We start from the raw sequence: 19,356 nt of genomic DNA, 5'->3' as shown, positions 1-19,356 counted from the left end.
TACATTTCCCAAAACATTTTCACCTTGCGGCAACGCTGGAAAATAGAACATCGGCGTATCGGAGTGGCGGGCGAGGCGGCAGACTTGCGTCTGTGCGCGTCTGATGCCGCCGGTGTGGGTTACTTCATTGAAAATAATGAGGCTGTATGTTTCGACGCGCCGTGTGTGTTTCCCTTTAATCTATCCACTTGTAACTATCCAAGTGTAAAGTGTAACCAACTTAATTAATTAATTTGGTTATGTACCATTTATGGGTCAATTTGTACACTTAAAGTTAGATTAACACAGGATTGTGCAGTGTAGTGTGCTGTACTTTAGATTTGACTTTTAAAAGTTCTCCAGGAATAGAAGTGGGAGCATGTAGACAGATCTTGTAAAAAAGGAAATGCTTCAGTTCCACTGTTGGCTATTTTGCAGTGTACAACGGGGGGTCCTTGAGCGGGTTCCAGGGGGTCCCCAGCTAAATGATTGAGAGTTACAGTAGCAGCCAAATGGACCCTTACATGTCTGTAACTCTGAGAGTATAAACCAAATGGACATCGGTTCTATTTATCCATTCTCTGAGTTGATTTAACCTTGTACTGACTATTTCCCCCTCCAACAATTATTTTACTGTATATTTACTGCATATAAAACCAAGGCTCCTTGAAATTAAACGGGTTGAGAATCACTGTGCTGTTGAATAAAGAAGCACAATTGGCTTATTAGCCAGGGAACCTTTTAAGGTCTAAAGACCTTCATTTTATTCTTCACTGCATGACCCTGTCAACAAAAACATTATGTAGGGTTTTTCAGCAGAAGAAAGTTGAAAATCTCATAATAAATGGATTGCCTAAATATTTTAGCAGCTTCGTAACCAGGTGATTATAAACCAGGCTTAAAAGAGACAATGTGAACACTGAAACTTGATTACAGATTGATGAAGACAAGTTGGGTGTATAAATGAAGCGGAGAAAGTGGACGGGTCCAGTTCTTTTCATCCATTACCAATCTAGCATCCAGATGGCGGTGCCTTGAACTCAATCACTTGTCGCCCGCCTTGCAGCAAACAAAACGGCTGTCACTCAGGTAGAGCTTGTCTCCATCTAGGTCAGCGATCATCTCACCCCTGAGGTCCTTTTCCATCATCTTCTTTTTGGCCTTTAGATCAAGGTCTGACTTGGCGAGGACATAGGACATAGCTCCTCCAGCAGGTCTTTGTCTTTGTCTGGGGCATTCCCGGCGCCGAATGTCTCCAGCACCACACCCTCCATGGGCGGTTGGAGGACTGCCCTCACAGTAGCAGCAGTGATCCCGGGGAAGAGCCGGAGCAGACCCACGTTCCGGTTCAGCTCTGTGCTCACGTTGAACTTAGTAGTAGTGTCTGCCTTCCGCACTGTGTCCCAGTTGACTGTGATATCCACTCCGACGTCGGCTAGTGGGGACAGGTTATGAGAATTGAAGGCATTGAAGCTCTCTGCATCCACCTTAGTCACACGATTTCCCCTGTACAGATTGTTATAGAAGTATAGACAGACCTCAGGAATGACAAACTGTCCGGCGATCAACAGTGCCCCCAGCATGTTGTCTCTGCCATCGGTCCGCATCTCATAGATTGGCATCTGTGAGCCAGTGAGGATGATTGGCTTCCCCAATCATCCAGTCTTTTTCTGACATGTTGCTTGAGTCCAGCAAAGGGTTGTACTCCAAAATCCGGTACACTATCCGTTGCTTGAGTTTATTCAGCGGAAGGACCAAGATCTGTTCTGGGTCATCATAGCGATCATACAAGTGTGTCTCCTGGGCATATTTTTCATCATGGAACATGATACGCTCGCGAAGGTACTTCAGCAAAGTTTCTGGGACCAAAACGCCATCAGGACCGAGGACCATTCCAATAGTTCCTCCGGTGTAGACGACAAGGACCGGCCTCTCTGGCGGGTGATCGAGTTTCTTCAAGGATGTCATGTTTTCAGAGGCCGAGGGGGCCATACGTCACCACCACCACGCTGACAACCAACCGGTATGGACCCTGACCCTGACTTCAGATCCCCCTCGCCCTCTGCGTACGTCGGAGAAGATTCAGGGGGTATCATAGTACACTCTGCGGTGATAAGCTATCACCGCGGTGTAGTCTTTTAAAGTCACCGCTGTCGAGGTGCCAACTCTGTCGAGGTGCCAACTTGCGCCGTGTGCACTTGTGGCCATGTATGTCCTACGTGCGCCAGCAGAGTGCACAAGCACGGTGTTTGGTGAATCTGTTGCGTATCTGTAGCCAACCTTGCCAAAGCCGGGTATAGACGGTCTGCCGGTGAGAAGTCAAACAAACCTCTGTCTCACCCAGTTGATGACACCACTCTGTGTTATTTCAAGGGTTTTCCCATTGGATGACATAAACGCAGACAGACAGACAGACAGACAAAGATTTGGCTAATAGATAGATAGAAGATATAGATAGATAGATGTGTGGAATCTGGGCGTTGTTTGGCAGTGATGAGTGCCTGGCCGTGCAGTGCACCAGCGCCATGAAGATCGCCCACCGCGGCCCTGACGCCTTTCGCTTCGAGAACGTCAACGGCTTCACCAACTGCTGCTTCGGCTTCCACCGGCTGGCCATCGTGGACCAGCTGTCCGGCATGCAGCCTCTACGCATCAAGAAGTTCCCCCACCTGTGGCTCTGTTACAACGGGGAGATCTACAACCATCTGACGCTGAAGGACCAGTTTGGGTTTGAGCACCAGACCAAGGTGGACGGGGAGGTTCTGCTCCACTTGTACGACCGCTTCGGCATCCAGAAGATGGCGTCCATGCTGGACGGCGTGTTTGCCTTTGTGCTGCTGAACACGGCTGACAGGAAGGTGTTCCTGGGGAGGGATACGTACGGCATGCGGCCACTCTTCAAGTTGCTCAGCGACGACGGCTTTCTGGCCGTCTGCTCCGAGGCCAAAGGCCTGACAGAGATCACTCATTCCATGTCCACCCCCGCTTCCATCATTCCCTTCCTGCCCGGCCACGTTGAGACTTTTAATCTGAAATCCACCGGGAAGGTGGAGTCCCTTCAGATAGACGAGTTCCACTGCTGCACCCAGGAGCCCTGCCACGCCCTGTATGACACGGTGGACAACCTGTCCTCAGGTTTTGATGAAGAAACGGTGAAAAAGAACATCAGGTTGCTGTTTGAAAACGCTGTACGCAAACGTCTCATGGCCCACAGGAGAATCGGTTGTCTTCTATCAGGTGGTCTGGACTCCAGTCTGGTTGCTGCTATGCTGGTCAAGCTGGCCAAAGAGGAGAAGCTGCAGTACCCCGTCCAGACCTTTGCCATCGGGTCAGCGGACAGCCCTGACATCCTGGCTGCTCGCAAGGTAGCGGCTCACATCGGCAGCGAACACCACGAGGTCGACTTCACGGCAGAGGAGGGGATTTGCGCCCTCAAAGAGGTCATCTTCCACCTGGAGAGCTATGACATCACCACCGTACGAGCCTCTGTGGGAATGTACCTGGTATCTAAATACATCCAGGAGAAGACAGACAGTGTGGTGATCTTCTCTGGAGAGGGCTCGGATGAGCTGACCCAGGGATACATCTACTTCCACAAGGCTCCCAGTCCTAAGACGGCAGCAGAGGACAGCGTTCGTCTCCTGAAGGAACTCTACCTGTTTGACAGCCTGCGTGCAGACCGCACCACGGCAGCACACGGCTTGGAGTTGAGGGTTCCCTTCCTGGACCACAGGTTCACAGCGTACTACCTGTCCCTGCCCGAAGAGATGAGGATACCCAGGCATGGGGTGGAGAAGCACCTCCTCAGAGACTCCTTCAAGGGTCTGAACCTGATCCCTGAGGACATCCTCTGGAGGAGGAAGGAGGCCTTCAGTGACGGCATGATGTCTGAGAAGAGGAGCTGGTACACCGTGCTACAGGAGCGCCTAGAGGCCGAGGTGAACGACGCCCAGCTGGAGAAGGCTCACCAGACCTTCCCGCACCTCCCTCCCAGCACCAAGGAGGCGTACTACTACAGGCAGGTGTTCGAGAGGTTCTACCCTGGCCGCGCCGCCTGGATCCCCCACTACTGGATGCCCCGCTGGATCAGCGCCACCGACCCCTCCGCCAGGACCCTGTCCATCTACACAGTTTAGTTTACAGTTTAGGCATTTAGCAGACGCTTTTAATCCAAAGCGACTTATAATAAGCAGATAATACATCACTATAATAAACAAGATAACCTGTCAGAACATCAACAACAATATAACAAATGCATATGAGTATCAATCTAAAAAACAATAAATCAGTAAAGAAAATAAGGATTCTAAAAACCTAAAAAACAAATGCTAACTAGCTTCCTGTAAGGTCATTGAGTGTTTCTGTAGTGCTATGGGTTTAGGTGGAATCTGAAAAGGTGAGTCTTCAGTCCACAGCGAAAGCTAGCGAGTGAGTCCGTTGTTCTAAGTGCAACAGGGAGTTTATTCCACAGCTTGGGGGCCAGGAGGGCAAACTGTCTCGAACGAGTGGATTTTTGTCCTGGGGCTTTTAGCGAGGGTTCTGTCAGCATCCCTGTGTTGGCTGATCTAAGTGAACGGGTGGGGGTGTAGGGATTGATCAGGTTTTGGAGGTATGGAGGAGCCATACCTTTGGCTGCTTTGAAGGTCAGCATCAGTGTTTTGTATTCAGTGCGGGCCGCAACCGGGAGCCAGACAAGGACCAGTGATGACTCCACGGTTTGTCAGTGTGTGTGTGTTATTTATTCAAAAAATAAATGTATAATTTTTTGAGCGGTGCAAACCGCTCCTAAGCTCAGTGTGTTTGACACAGAGACCAACTGCTGGCTGAACACACCTTATGCACAGCTTATTTGAGAAGGACGCAGTCGACATTCAGCCTTTACCTACAATTGAGAGCTGTACATATTTGGTGGCTGAAACAGGACACGGGTAAAGGGTGTTCAATAGCACATATTTATGAAAAAAGAGAGGGTCAATCGGGTGGAGTTAGCTGGTTTGGCAGAAAGTGTGGAGTTGGGAGGTTTTGTCCCAAGCACTTTTTACTACTTTCCATTGGTTCAATATTATTTTAACCAACACTCAGATGTAAAGGGTGTTCAATAGCCCTGATTTATGCCAAAAAATCTAAAACCTCAAAAATGGAGTTAAGAGGTTTTGGCCAGACAGTGACGATATGTTTTCTCTTTTAGGAGGAAATCTTACAAAGACCTTTGTGCGTGATAATGCTTCATGGCTCCACAATAACCTACAGTACCAGAGCCCATACTGTATAATTCCAGCGAATGCATGTCAAATCAAACATATGTTTTTTCTTCTTAAACTTATGGAAAGATATACGTTTACTAGGCTATACTGTAGATAGCAACACAAATCTTGTAGCCTATGGGGGTCCCTGTCCCGAACTATTTTCAGATGGGGGTATGTGGGCCAAAATGAATACATATTAATTCCGGGGTCCTTCACAAGAAAAGGTTTGAGAAGCACTAATGTAAAATACAGGACATGGACGGGCCCACCCAGAACATGGTGTACCCCCCCACCCCCACCCCCACCCCTTGAAACAATGAGACAGTGTACTGTAAATATACACCACGTGTGTTAAGGATATAGTTCTGTTGCTTTTGGAGTGTGGCACAGTTCTCTCTCTCTTACATGTGTGAAGCATGGCACACACTCATAATAGGGTAACCAGATCGCTCGCCCCAAAACACACTTGCTCGAACATGAACAGATACAAATGGATTTAGCTGGTTTCTGATGGATAGCGACGATAATGTACATTTCACTGCCATTGGATCCATGTATTACATTTTGCATGCCTCGCCAGGCTTTCTGTGTATTTGGGAACGACATGAAGCAGTAAAGCAATAAAGCAGGGCAGGGATGAAAGCAATGAAGGCTGGTGAAGACAATAAACGTGCAAGCGTAAATGATTGGCACCACTTAAGCCTCTATCATAGTCCAGGGTGAAGAGCTATCGCCTCACCGTGATGTAGTTTTCTAACTATCACCTTAAAATGTATAAAGCCTAGGTAGATAGAAAACTACACCGTGGTGAAGTGATAGCTCTTCACCTTTTTTTGGGGGCATTTACTTTAGTATTTCCAATTTACAATACTTTTACTTCTACTCCACGACATCGCAGAGGCAAATATTCTACTTTAACTCCACTACAATTATTTGAAAACTTTAGTTAATAGTTACTTTGTAGACTTTAATTACATTTTGATACCAATACATTTGTACTTTCCCGTTCAAGTAAATTCAGAATTCCAGACAGAGTATTTCTACATTGCAGTATTGCAACTTTTATTATTGTCTCCACCAGCCGAAGGCAGTATGTTTTCGCCCCTGTCCGTCCGTGCGTCCGTCCGTCCTCCGAGTTTGTTAACAGCTAATCTCCGGTGCCGTTGGCCCAGTCACTGCCAAAATGAGCACACACACTCCCTGGATGCCAATCCAGAACCTCTGCCCCACATTTTTCAAGTGGCCCTGTTCTAGCGCTACCATGAGGCCGATGTTTGCAAAACACATTTCTGTACACTACTCCTACAGATTTTGTCCAAAAATCACGCAAATCGGTAGACAGTATCGCTACAGTCATGTGAACAACACGGATCTGTCTGATTGTCCATATTCCATCCTGATTGGCTGATATTGGCTTTCAAAGTTTGTAAGATTGGTCCATTTTGGACAAAATGCCTCAAATCACAAAGCGCACTCCCTATAGGCCAAGGAAAAACCCTTTCCTTGCATTTTTCACATTTATAGCGCCACCAGGAGGCCAACTTATGTAATACACATTTTTGGATATTACTCCTTCAGATTTTACCCAAATTTAACACAAATCACTACACAGTATCTCTACAGTCATATGATCAAGACGGATCTGTCCCCTATTAAATATTCCATCCTGATTGGCTAAGATTGGCCTCCAAACTTTGCAGGATTGATCCGTTTCGAACAAAATGCCTCAAATCAAACACAGCGTGCAATTGTAATGAAATTGTGCACGCACATTCGCAAAAGGCCAAAGAAGAAATTACTCTACAAAATGTTCAAATCAGCCTCATGGTGGCGCCATGAAAGGTCTAAAATTGGTGAAGAACACATGTCACCCTTTTTACTTTGGCCTATTATAGCACCACCAGGACGCGTGGCCTGGTGGAGACCTGTGCTCGGAAGAGCACTTCTTCTAGTTAAAATATTTGGGCACTTTTTCCACTTCTGCCTCCCGCTGCTCTGCATCCTCAACAACACATACACAGTGATCCAATGAACCATGAAGACCACTAGCATGACCTGATTATAGATGGATTGACACGTAACCCTGACTCTAATTTCCTGGAGTAGACACGACGAGTGTGGAAACATGGTGAATACAAAATGACTGACCGCAGGCATGTTGTAATGAGGGTCACCTGTGTTTAACTTTATGCAAATTGCATGTGATGATGGAGTGGGGATGCCAATTTAGCATACTATACACTTCTGCCTGTGAATAGCACCATGCATGACACTATTGAAATCTGCATCTACTCGAATACTACTTACTACACTGTTGTTACCGTTTTTTCTTGTGTTTTAAATTTTGGTATTTGGCATTCCCAAATAAAATAAAATAAATATATAACAACCTCGCCTTAAGGGTGTGGTCGTGCTGAGACCACATGAGACTGACAAAATATGTTCATATATGCAGGGCATTCCCAGATTTTGGCTTAATATTGATGACATCAGGGATCTCCATATATGGGCATAAAACGGACAAGGACGGACATATATGGAGCGTGAAATGAGGCGTGACTGACTGACATGAGGCCTACTAACACAATATTAGAGATTTAACCAGTAAGACTCCCTAATCGGGAGATAAGCGGCCGTAGGTCTCGCTAGAAGAGGGCCATGTGAGAAATGAGGGGTGGGGTCTCCGCGTTGCCTTGGCGGACGAATAGGTACCGGCCCCGGCTCTCCCGGACGCTCCTAGGCCGAGTTAGGGCATTTTATGTGAGCTGCAGTGGAGGGGGTCCTCCACTGGGGGCGCCACCACTTTTGCATCCGTTCTGGAGTACCAGGAGTGGGTGGTCCCCGGGAATTCCCCGTGAGCAGCCCCGTGGGGGTGGTCATTTGGTCATTTTTGCACATTTGGTATTTTTTTTACACCTGGGGGTCCCCCAGGGACCTGGGGGTCCCCCTGGAACTCCGGGGGTCCTTGGAGGTTGTAGTTTGGCAGGCAAGGAGTTTGTGTGGAAATTTTGGCATGGATCGGGGCAACGGTGGCCGAGATATGAGTAGGGGGAAAGTGTGACGTGTATGTGGTAATGTTTTTACACCTGGGGGTCCCCCAGGGACCTGGGGGTCCCTGGAACTCCGGGGATCCTTGGAGGTTGTAGTTTGGCAGGCAAGGAGTTTGTGTGGAAATTTTGGCATGGATCGGGGCAACGGTTGTGGAGATATGAGCAGGGCAAAAGTGTGACTGACTGACGGACTGACAGACAGCCCCTGGAGCTTTTGATAGTAAATGCGACCTACGGTCGCAACAAGACATGTGAGGGTAGCATCTTGCATTTGTCTTATTTTCTGTTATTGTGCTTGACATTGCTTACAGTTTGAATTAGATATCCAATGATAAAAGACGACGTCCTCACTGTCAATTAAAAACACCTCATTATAATACCTTTAAATGCAACTTGTCCCTCCTCCCAGTGCCCTGCAGCCCAGTGGCTGGTCTGAAACATGAACATGAAATCTATACATTTTTCTAACCTAATTCCACCCAGATGTGGTTTACTTTTCCTGGGTAAACCAGGAAAGAAAGGGGCAGCTGCTGAGTCAAACAGAGTTAACCATCAGACGTTCTGTTCCTGTGTATGGATGTATGGAGTATGGCTCTGTTGGACTTGGACTCCTCACCAGGGGCGTCAATTGGGTATGGCAGGGGTATGCAGCTGCCATACCGTGGGTCCAGGGGGGGAAATGAAAGTTACTTTTAAATATAAATCCATGAATGTCTCTTTGTCTATCTGTGATGGTTATTATGTTGTTAAATTACAGTAAAATAGCTACAAATGCAAAATGTAACAAAATGGTCACTTTAACAAAGTATTATAGGCCCAATTATATTCTCCACACTTGTATTCTCCCCATCTTGTCAAAATGGTATATTCCCAGGTTCCGCAGGTCAGCTGCACAGGTGCAATGCATTATTGTTAATTGTGGCACGTTTACTAACATGCTAAGTTTAGCTGCACTTGAACAACCGTTCCAGGCTGCCATATCCAGCCCAAGAAACCGTAGAAACCTGGGTAAAATACAGACATTGTGAAAATAGCCGATCTACATGTGAGCATGTAGATCTGCTATTTTCACAATAGAACCGTGTTATACAAAATGTAATGCCTCTTTTCCATGAGGACTCCCATCTTTGCCATACCCTAGCTTTTGCTGAACTGACGCCACTGCTCCTCACTACTGCAATGAGACTTACCGCAGTACAGTACAGTACAGCGCTGAACACATTGTTGCATGCAGCATTATGCTGCAGGCAGTGTGCCCGTCTTCAGTCTTTGGAGACACGTTTTAAACACTTAAACAAGTGACCAAGAAACATGTTTTGGGGGGGTTTATTAATTTTATTTTATGTTTTGACATTTACTCGTGACCCATAGAAATGTGTCTGCAAGCCACAAGTGGGTCCCGACCCAGTGTTTGGGAGCCAGTGCTCTAAATGATAAATGGTTGTTGTCTTTGCAGGGACCTCAAGGCCCCCTGGGAGAGGGCGGCCCTCCAGGACCCCAAGGACCCCCAGGACCACAGGGACCCAGTGGACTGTCTATTCAAGGATCCCCGGTACGACTCTCTCTCTCTCTCTCTCTCTCTCTCTCTCTCTCTCTCTCTCTCTCTCTCAAACCTTTTTAGGCTGTGACCCCCAAAATAAACATATCTGAACTGGGGACCCCCACCCTGACAAGCACTTGGAATTGTAGGTATTGCATTTAATGGGACTCGGTTCCGCAGATAAATATTGTGAAAATAGCAGATCTACATGCTCACAACGCCTCACAACGCAAGGCGTTGTGAGCATGTAGATCGGCTATTTTCACAATGTTCGCCTCTTCCTTACTTAATACTTGACAGTTTGGCCAGTCCTGTTGAATATTCGACTATTCGAATACTCTGAGGTGGAATAATTAGAATACTAAAAATCACTATTTGTGAATGCCCTTGTGTGTGTGTGTGTGTGTGTGCGTGTGCGTGTGCGTGTGTGTGTGTGTGTGTGTGTGTGTGTGTGTGTGTGTGTGTGTGTGTGTGTGTGTGTGTGTGTGTGTGTGTGTGTGTGGACAGGGATTAGTACAATCGGAGAAAAAAACCTTGTGGGGACAAATGTTAGTGTCCCACAAGGTATAGGGTTAGGTTTAGGGGTTAGGATTAGGGGTTAGGTTTAGGGATAGAGGTTAGGGTAAGGCCACAGGACTTGCATAAAAATGAATGGAATGTCTCCACAAATATAGTAGACTATGTGTAATGTCCCCACAAAGTAGTAATTGCAAACCTGTGTGTGTGTGTGTGTGTGTGTGTGTGTGTGTGTGTGTGTGTGTGTGTGTGTGTGTGTGTGTGTGTGTGTGTGTGTGTGTGTGTGTGTGTGTGTGTGTGTGTGTGTGTGTGTGTGTGTGTGTGTGTGTGCGTGCTTGCTTGCGTGTGTGCTTGCTTGCGTGTGTGTGTGTGTGCATGCGTGCGTGCGTGCGTGCGCACTTTGTCTTTTCTAAGAGAGTATACAAATCACAAGTTAGTTGGTAGCAGTTAGATATAAGGCAGTACCATTTGGTTCCCTCGAGTTATTATTTAGTGAGATAACAAAAAGCCACTAGGGGTTAGGAGGAGTTCAGCTGGCGGACTGAGTTTTAGTGTCTTAGCCAAAATAAACTGACAATTAATGATGAATCCCTTCAATCCAGTTCCAGACACTTGTAGGACTTTTGCCAAGCCACAAGTAAAGTTGTTCTAGGGGCCTGTAATGGCCTGACATTCCCATGATTCTTGTGCCTTGTTTTCCCTGTTCATTGATAGCCATCTTTATAGTCAAAGCTCCATTTGAATTAATGTCATTGTCATGTTGTTGTTGTTGTTGTTTTTTCTTCCTCAGGGTCTTCCTGGAGAGAAAGGCGAGAGAGGAGAGGCTGGTATGCCAGGGCTTATGGTGAGATATACCCATTTAAATATAAAGAAAGGAGAATGCTGTGCACACTCACTCGCACGCACGCACACACACGCACACATGCAGACACTGTGTGGTTGATGTACGAGTCAAAAGATGTTTTTTGTCTTGGGAGTGATCTTGAAGTGTCAAAAAGGCAGTAATAAGAATGCAGAGAGGAGTCCTTCTGTATTTACATGAATATATATTTTTTACATCCAGTCCTTGTATCACAAAGATGAATGTCTGTCTGTCTGTCTGTCTGTCTGTCTGTCTGTCTGTCTGTCTGTCTGTCTGTCTGTCTGTCTGTCTGTCTGTCTGTCTGTCTGTCTGTCTGACTGACTGACTCTTGGCATTATTTGTTTTCTTCAGAAACAATAGTTTCAGTTTCTTCCTTTGACGGTGTCTTATAGGGGACCGTACCTATGTTCCCCAGGTTCTATGTTCCCCAATTACCACCTAAACCTAACCTTAACCCTAAACCTAACCTCAGTAAACCTAACCTCAGTAAACCTAACCTCAGTAAAACTAACGCTGGTGAATGAAGGTTAACCTGTGGGGAACATAGAACCTGGGGAACATACTGTAGGGTTGACCCCTCTGAATAGTATTATTGACTCTGTGCGCAGGCGCGCGCATGTGCATTAGTGTGTGTGTGTGTGTGTGTGTGTATGTTTGTGTCTACACAATATACTGCAATTCAATTGTACCGGTATGTTAAAGCGTAAACATGTTACAGCTACAGTACAACTCAACGGCAAGATCAGAGACCAGTTGAAATAAAATAAAAAGAAGCTGTGTGTGTGTGTGTGTGTGTGTGTGTGTGTGTGTGTGTGTGTGTGTGTGTGTGTGTGTGTGTGTGTGTGTGTGTGTGTGTGTGTGTGTGTGTGTGTGTGTGTGTGTGTGCCTGGCCTGCTCAACAGTGCCTCTCCCTTTGTGTATGTGTGTGGTCAGCAGAGGTATTGCCAAGATACGGACATAGCCATCCAGCCACGCACGTACACACACACACACACACACACACACACACACACACACACACACACACACACACACACACACACACACACACACACACACACACACAGCCACACACAGCCACATACAGACATACCCACTCAGAGGAGCAGCTCCACCGCTCAATTTAAAATAAAATTAGATTACACTCTAATGAGGCCCTCAGGTGTCGAGGGAGGTCAGTGTCCAGGCAGGGGTGAAGGAGCTTCACTTCCTAACATTTCCACTGCAGCAGCAGCAAAACATAAATAAATAAAACTCTTCTGCTTTGACCCATTCACCTCTGAACTACTAGCATAGAGTTGTTGTTGGGTGGAAACCTTGTATGCCCAAGACCGTTCGTTTTGTATTTATCATTTTAAAAATGTACTAAACTAGTGAAAATAGCAGATCTACAAGCATTGTAGATCGGCTGTTTTCACTATTTTTGTGCGACGGCCTTATGATGAAGCAGGGCTTCACTTCGCAAAAAAAGGTACACATTTTGAAACTTGGAGATACAAGGTTTCTGCCCGACAGTGACGATAGCCAGAAATATTGTGATGGGGGGGGTTTATATAATTGAGTAGACCAAACACTATACATTAAATCTACTGGAAGCAGAGTCCACTGTCCAACTCTTATAACTAACCCCATGCACACAAAAAGCCATATTTCGACTTGTTATGAGTTCCAGTCTGGCTTCAGAGAGTCCCATTCCACAGATACATGCCTCATCTATTTGAATGATTACATCAAACGTGAAATTCACGATGGCAAATATTGCGGCATGGTCATGCTGGACCTCCAGAAGGCATTTGACACCGTCGATCATTCTATTCTGATTGAAAAACTCAAAGCTATTGGTCTTGATAGCACAGCAGTGAGATGGATGCACTCTTACTTGGTGGGGAGGGAACAGATGGTGGAAGTCAACGGAACCCTGTCCCCCCCCCTCCCAGTAAACTGTGGAGTACCTCAAGGGAGTATACTAGGACCACTGTTGTTCTTAATATACGTAAACGACATGTCATCTGCTTGTGACTGCAATCTGTTTCTGTTCGCGGATGACTCGGCTCTCCTAGTCTCCGGCAGAGACTTATTGCAGGTTGAAAAGGCCCTTAACTGTGAACTTAACAAGATCTGCACCTGGCTCAATGACAACAGACTCTCAATTCACCTAGGCAAAACTGAATGTATCCTCTTTGGATCTAGTCAGAAACTTAGCCTAGTTGAGAACTTCACAATTAAAGTAGGTGACACTGTGATAGAAAGAAAAAACTACATCTGCTACCTGGGTTGCATCCTGGAGGCTAACCTATCCAGTGAAAAAATGACCACCAAGGTAATCAATAAAGTCAACCAACGAATTCGCTTCTTGCAAAGGGTTGCCCCGCTGATCAATACTAAATCCCGAAAGACACTAGGAGGAGCTCTTATTGGGCCCCTCATTGATTACGGAGTCCTTGTCTGGTATCGCGACGCCCCAGCCGCCTTAAAGTTAAAGCTTCAAACAGCCCAAAACAAACTAATTAGGGTTGTGCTTGGTCTCCCTCCTCTGACCCACCTTACCGATCATCACCACGAAAGCGTGGGATGGCTCAAAGTAGCTGACAGAGTACAGCATCTTGCAATGGGCCAGGTGTACAAGATACACTACACCTCCAAGATTCCAATGTACCTGACAAACTACTTCTTAAAGGTCAAGGATGTTCACGACCACAACACCAGAGGCAGCTCCACTAATCATCATCAACGTAGATTTAACACTAAACAAGGCTCTAACTCGTTCTCCTGCTACACCATCAACATGTGGAACGCCCTTCCTCAAGCCCTAAAGGAGAGCAAATCCCTAGCCTCCTTCAAAATTGGTATGAAAAGTCACCTTCAGACAGCTGCTACCCGTGACTTGTAAATAGACTAAGCCCCCATGCCCCCCCCCCCCCCCTTTTTTTATTATTCTTTTTTCTGCCTTTGTATTTTGATGTTATGCTTTTGAAACTGATATTATCCTAGATAAAGTACTATGTTCTATCCGTCTGTCTTTCAATGTTATATGAGATACTTAAAGTGTGGTTCCTGTGGAAATAAGCCTCGGCTTTCTAGGATCTCCTTTTAGTTGACCTTGTACCAGTGATTTGTACTGTCATGAAACTGTACTTTTTTCTATTGCAAACTTCTAATAAATTCTTCAATCAATCAATCAAAAGCCCTGGACCGATAAACACCACAACTTTCATGGAGCCATTTGGCCAAAAAAACACCCATGACTCACATTTTTCAAATAGGCCTCATGGTGGCGCTACACTGGTACGTTTTACGGCCTATTACTCTTTAACTATGTGTAGAAACGAGTCAAACAAAACCCAACGACTACATTTACCATGAACGCGGCTTCTGTAGTAGGGATAGTGATTTCAGACCCGGAAGCGTCCTGGAAGTGTAGTTACTTTGAGTCTCCGACTTTAAGGCATGAAAGCTAACAATCGGACCCAGATTGTGCCTTCTAGCGGCATTGACCTCAGGACTTCGGTGGTCTTTTCAAATTCCCCATATGGGCCACTCCTATTTTCCCCCAAGTAGATTTTACAAACTAGATGTCACATCGGATGTGGGTCTGCTGCAAATACTTCAAGGCAGGAGTCAAATAGATCTTTGATCTACTGCAGCGTATATATTTTGAAATGATTCAAGCTCCTCTCTCCCCACACACACGCACACACACGCACGCACACACACACACACACACACACACACACACACACACACACACACACACACACACACACACACACACACACACACACACGCGCGCACGCACACAGTAGCCTAATGGAATCGTTGAGATGTGAATGCTCATTACCCATCTCTTCATTATTGAGCAGTGAACCAATGAGAGAGGTAATGCTGAGTTAATTTAATGGAGTTTTATTGAGATCTTTGGACAACAGGGAGAGACGGGGAGGAAATGTGATCATAACTCTACCTGTGGGAAATTGTTCCTGTGCTCCATTTCCATAATATATAACTTTTGAAATCATATCTTTTATTTGATTTGTAAGGATTCTGTCCATACAGTAGGATCCTCTCAACATGAATTGTTCTATGTTTTCATGTTAACATGTTAACATACAGTACTGTACGCACAAATATTTCACTTTCAAACAGGGGTAATTCTACTCTGGCTTTTGAGAGCACCCCAGATAGTTTATAAGTTGCTTGATTGCGACCGAAGGTCGCAGTTTACCTTGAGAAATGTCACAGCTTGTCTCTGTGTCTACACATTTTTACAGTCTATGGGTTGGTTCCCTTGACACATCACTGTGACATCACAGGTGATATAACAGGTGACATCACCTATGTAAATACCCATACTGTATATGGGTATTGCCCAGAATCCCTTTTATGCCCATATATCCCTGCCTGATGTCATATATATCACTGGCCAGATGGCCAAGACATGGCCCATATCTGTGTGGCTGGTTCAGATAGGGATCTCCATGTATGGGCATAACATATATTGTATGTTGTGATGTCATGGGAACCACGCTAACAGAAAACCTTTTATGCCCATATATGGAGATCCCTGATGTCATTAATGTTAAGCCCATATGGATATCTTCATATGGGAATGCCCATATATGGAGGAAGACAGCCCATATCATGTGGCTGGTTCAGACAGGCATCTCCATGTATAAATGGGCATAAATGGGATGTTCTATATACAGTAAATGGATCTCGATATATGGGTAACTGGTCCGATATACATCACTGGCCAGCTGTCGTCCTGAGGCGTCTTACTAGTTCAGTATTTAGATATGTGATATTAGTTTCATCAGAAACGCCCCAACATTCACCAGAACCAAGGACGGGTGTTTTCAATTTCAGAGTCTAACATGGTTCAAATTAGCCTGGAAATCAGACGAATTTGCCAGTGCAAAACAAGGTGTCTGACCATGCCATGCCGGGTTAAAATGGAGTTTGAATAATACAATGAGTTTATATAGGAAGCGGGGGAACAGGAATAGGCAGTGGTGTAAAGTAACTTAGTACATACTGTACTTAAGTATACTTTTGAGTTATTTGTACTTTACTTGAGTAATTGCAATTTCCAATACTTTTACTTCTACTCCACTACATCTCAGATCCAAACATTGTATGCAGAAGAGAGAGACACTGGAGCAGCTCAGACTGTTCTAACCTTTTATTCAGGTGCCAGTATAGTGAAAATCCAAACATTGTACTTTCACTCCACTACATGTAGTTGAAAACTTTAGTTACTAGTTACTTTGCAGAGGTAAATTAAAATATATTGTAAAACATACATAATCCACTTCAGCCCTCTGGCTGTTTTAAAATAGCCGTACTACAAGCTCACAACGCGTCGCATCGTGACGCTTTGTGAGCTTGTAGATCTGCTATTTTCAAATATTCCGTACTTTTACTTTTGATACCAATACTTTCTTACTTTTACTCAAGTACATATTGAATTCCAGACTTTCACTTGTAACAGAGTATTTCTATAAAGCAGTATTGATACTTTGGCAACACTTTAAAATAAGGTACCATTAATAAACATTAAGAATTTGAGTACTTTTTCCACCACTGGGAATAGGAATAGTGGGCGTGGAACAGAAAGTCTAGTGTATGTCAACATTAACTCAGAGTTTGTGTATAATTATGCCACTTCCACATTTGATGAGATGTTTCCCAGAACAATGCAAGATTTGTTGTGTGCTCAACAACTGTCACGGTATTTAATGAAGAGATGAAATTCCTAGTGATATAATGGCTCTGTTTATTTTACTGGCCATTGTTGCATTGTGCTGCTGAGGGAGATGAATGGATAGTAAATTATTGTGCTCAGGCTGTCCCGATGATCACAATAACGATAATGTATCATTTTAATAATAATAACGTGTCATTTTAATAATGTGCTGCTCTGCTGATTCAGATAATAATGTGTCTGATGTTAGGAGTGTCTGGGTATCTCTTTCTGCCCTGTTGAATTCGTTGTTCTTTATTTTGTGTGTGAGGAGGCTACAACAGTTCCTTCCTCAAGGGATCAACAAAGTTTATTTTAGTTTGTCTTTTGTATTCCCTCCTAGTATTTCATGATAATTGCTGTTGTTTATGTGATGTTCGTGTTGATTGTTTGGCCTGAGAATGGTCTGTGAACAAGGAGATGAGAAGATGAAAACAGAATCCAAGGTCTGGTTCTCTGTCGATCCACATAAAGCCAACACTGATTAATTATTTTAATGGGGGGGATGTTTATGAAAATACGGAACAAAATGTGTCCCATATTGGCTCAAAACGGGACGACGGGGACCTGGTCTGTAAGTTAACGCTATTACAGTAACGCATTACTTTACCAATGGCGTTACCCCAACACTGTCCGTCAAAGGCGTTCATGCGTTGGATATCAATTGATGGAGATCGGCATCAATGGCAGCCAATTTAATTGCCATAATGACTAAATTGGGGGGGAAAAAGGCTACAAAAAGGTACGAAATTGGCTGAAAATGGGCGACACGTGACTATGGTCAGTATAGCATGTCGTACAACTTGTTTTAAGTTTGAACACATCTTCTACCAGGGGTCTTCAACGTTTTCAGGCCAAGGACCCCTTAGTTGAGAGAGAGAGATGAAGCAGGGACCGCCACAACCCATAGATACCATATCGTTTTCATCGTTTGACGGCACACTCATCAGTGTTGTAATGGCAATTTCACCAATGATTTTGCGCATTACTTCACAGGTTGTAGTGAGGGGTGATCCTACGCAGAATGACACAGAAACAAACAATGTAATGTCCAGTCCAAAGTTTCCAGTTTGAGGTGCATTTATTGACATGAGGTTTTCAGTTGAAAATGAAACATACCATTTGATATTGCAGTTTTGTGTTCTGAAGTGGTTTCCTGTATTTCTGTTTGTTTGTCTGCTGGTCTGCTGGTAAGAAGGGTGTGCTCCCCAACCCGTGTCCTAGTCCTACTGAATCTACTGAATGCTTCACCTGTGGCCCTCAAGTAACCTACCCAGTGCAGAAATCTACAGCCCACCACCTAGTGTCCATTAACAAAACTGCATCCTAAACAGAAATAATAGGCCTAACATAATGGCTCCTACAAGTGTATTTTGGATTCACGTCAATGTGTGTGTTCAGATATTTAACCACTCGAACCGTCAAAACTTAACAAACTTCACTTTTCACTCTGTACTTAGTCTGCTCTTTTTCTCCTCTACACCAAACCTCTTTTCCCCAAATAGCCGATCTACAAGCTCACAACGCCTCGCAGCGCGAGGCGTTGTGAGCATGTAGATCGGCTATTTTTGGCTAACATTCTCAGAATATGGACGTTAGGGTTCAAGTGGTTAATATAAAAACTGAGAGAAAAAAAAGTTTCTATCACACAAAGATTTGAAGGACCCCCCTGTAGTAACTCTGAGGACCCCCTAGGAGTCCCGGACCCCCTGTTCTATCTATACAGTAAATAAGAGTGAGGAAGATGACATGAGAAGAGAAAATAAACAATCCCCAGACCAGCTCCCACGGAGCCCCTGTACGTCTTGTTGCACCACCACCACCATGCTGCATAGTCTTATTAATACCAGCTGCAGCCTTGTGCCGCACTGTTACCAAGTAATAATGTGTTTTGTCAGAGGGGAATATATTCTGTGTGTGTGTGTGTGCGTGTGCGTGTGTGTGTGTGTGTGTGTGTGTGTGTGTGTGTGTGTGTGTGTGTGTGTGTGTGCGTGTGCGTGCGTGCACGTGCATGGCAACAGGTGTGTGTGTGTGTGTGTGCGTGCGCTGTAGGGAATATTGCCGCTTCCAGGGCCCTGCCGTAATATACAACACACCACAGAGAATATCTCCAACCTAAAACATCCATTACCCTCTCTCTCTCTCTCTTTCTCCCTCTCTCTATCTCTCCTCCTCCTCTGCCCTACTTTAAATCATTCCTCCCCTCCCTCCCTCCCTCTCTCTTTCTCTCCGTTCCTCTGTGTTTCTATGTTCCCCATCCTCTTGTTCTCTCTCTGTAGTAAATACAATGTAACCTTGTCATCAGTAGTCCCCCCTCTCTGTTTTAGTCTGACAGTGAATAATGCATCAACAGCGGCTGCAATGAATAGCAAAATATGCGTGTGTGTGTGTGTGTGTGTGTGTGTGTGTGTGTGTGTGTGTGT

The 19,356-nt window shown here is 45.1% G+C and overlaps 2 protein-coding genes across 2 annotated transcripts in view; both read left to right on the top strand.

The window, feature by feature from the left end:
- The window catches only part of col14a1a (collagen, type XIV, alpha 1a), a gene marked incomplete at its 5' end in the record, with an annotated part of 191,350 nt that overhangs the window by 128,031 nt on the left and 43,963 nt on the right, over positions 1 to 19,356 (top strand). The window contains 2 exons of the mRNA XM_080752542.1: positions 9,732 to 9,827; positions 11,122 to 11,175. Of these exons, the coding sequence (XP_080608668.1) occupies positions 9,732 to 9,827; positions 11,122 to 11,175 (150 nt within the window). The remainder of the gene's footprint in view (positions 1 to 9,731; positions 9,828 to 11,121; positions 11,176 to 19,356) is intronic.
- LOC308307951 (asparagine synthetase [glutamine-hydrolyzing]-like) lies at positions 2,442 to 4,115 on the top strand (the record flags this gene model as incomplete). Its single annotated transcript, XM_080753292.1, has 1 exon — positions 2,442 to 4,115. One exon carries the CDS (start codon positions 2,442 to 2,444, stop codon positions 4,113 to 4,115), a length of 1,674 nt encoding a protein of 557 aa, XP_080609418.1.

This window comes from Nannobrachium achirus, assembly GCF_963921795.1.
Source record: "Nannobrachium achirus genome assembly, chromosome: 2".
Classification (NCBI taxonomy): Eukaryota; Metazoa; Chordata; class Actinopteri; order Myctophiformes; family Myctophidae; genus Nannobrachium; species Nannobrachium achirus.
This window is presented reverse-complemented; position numbering and strand designations above follow the sequence as displayed.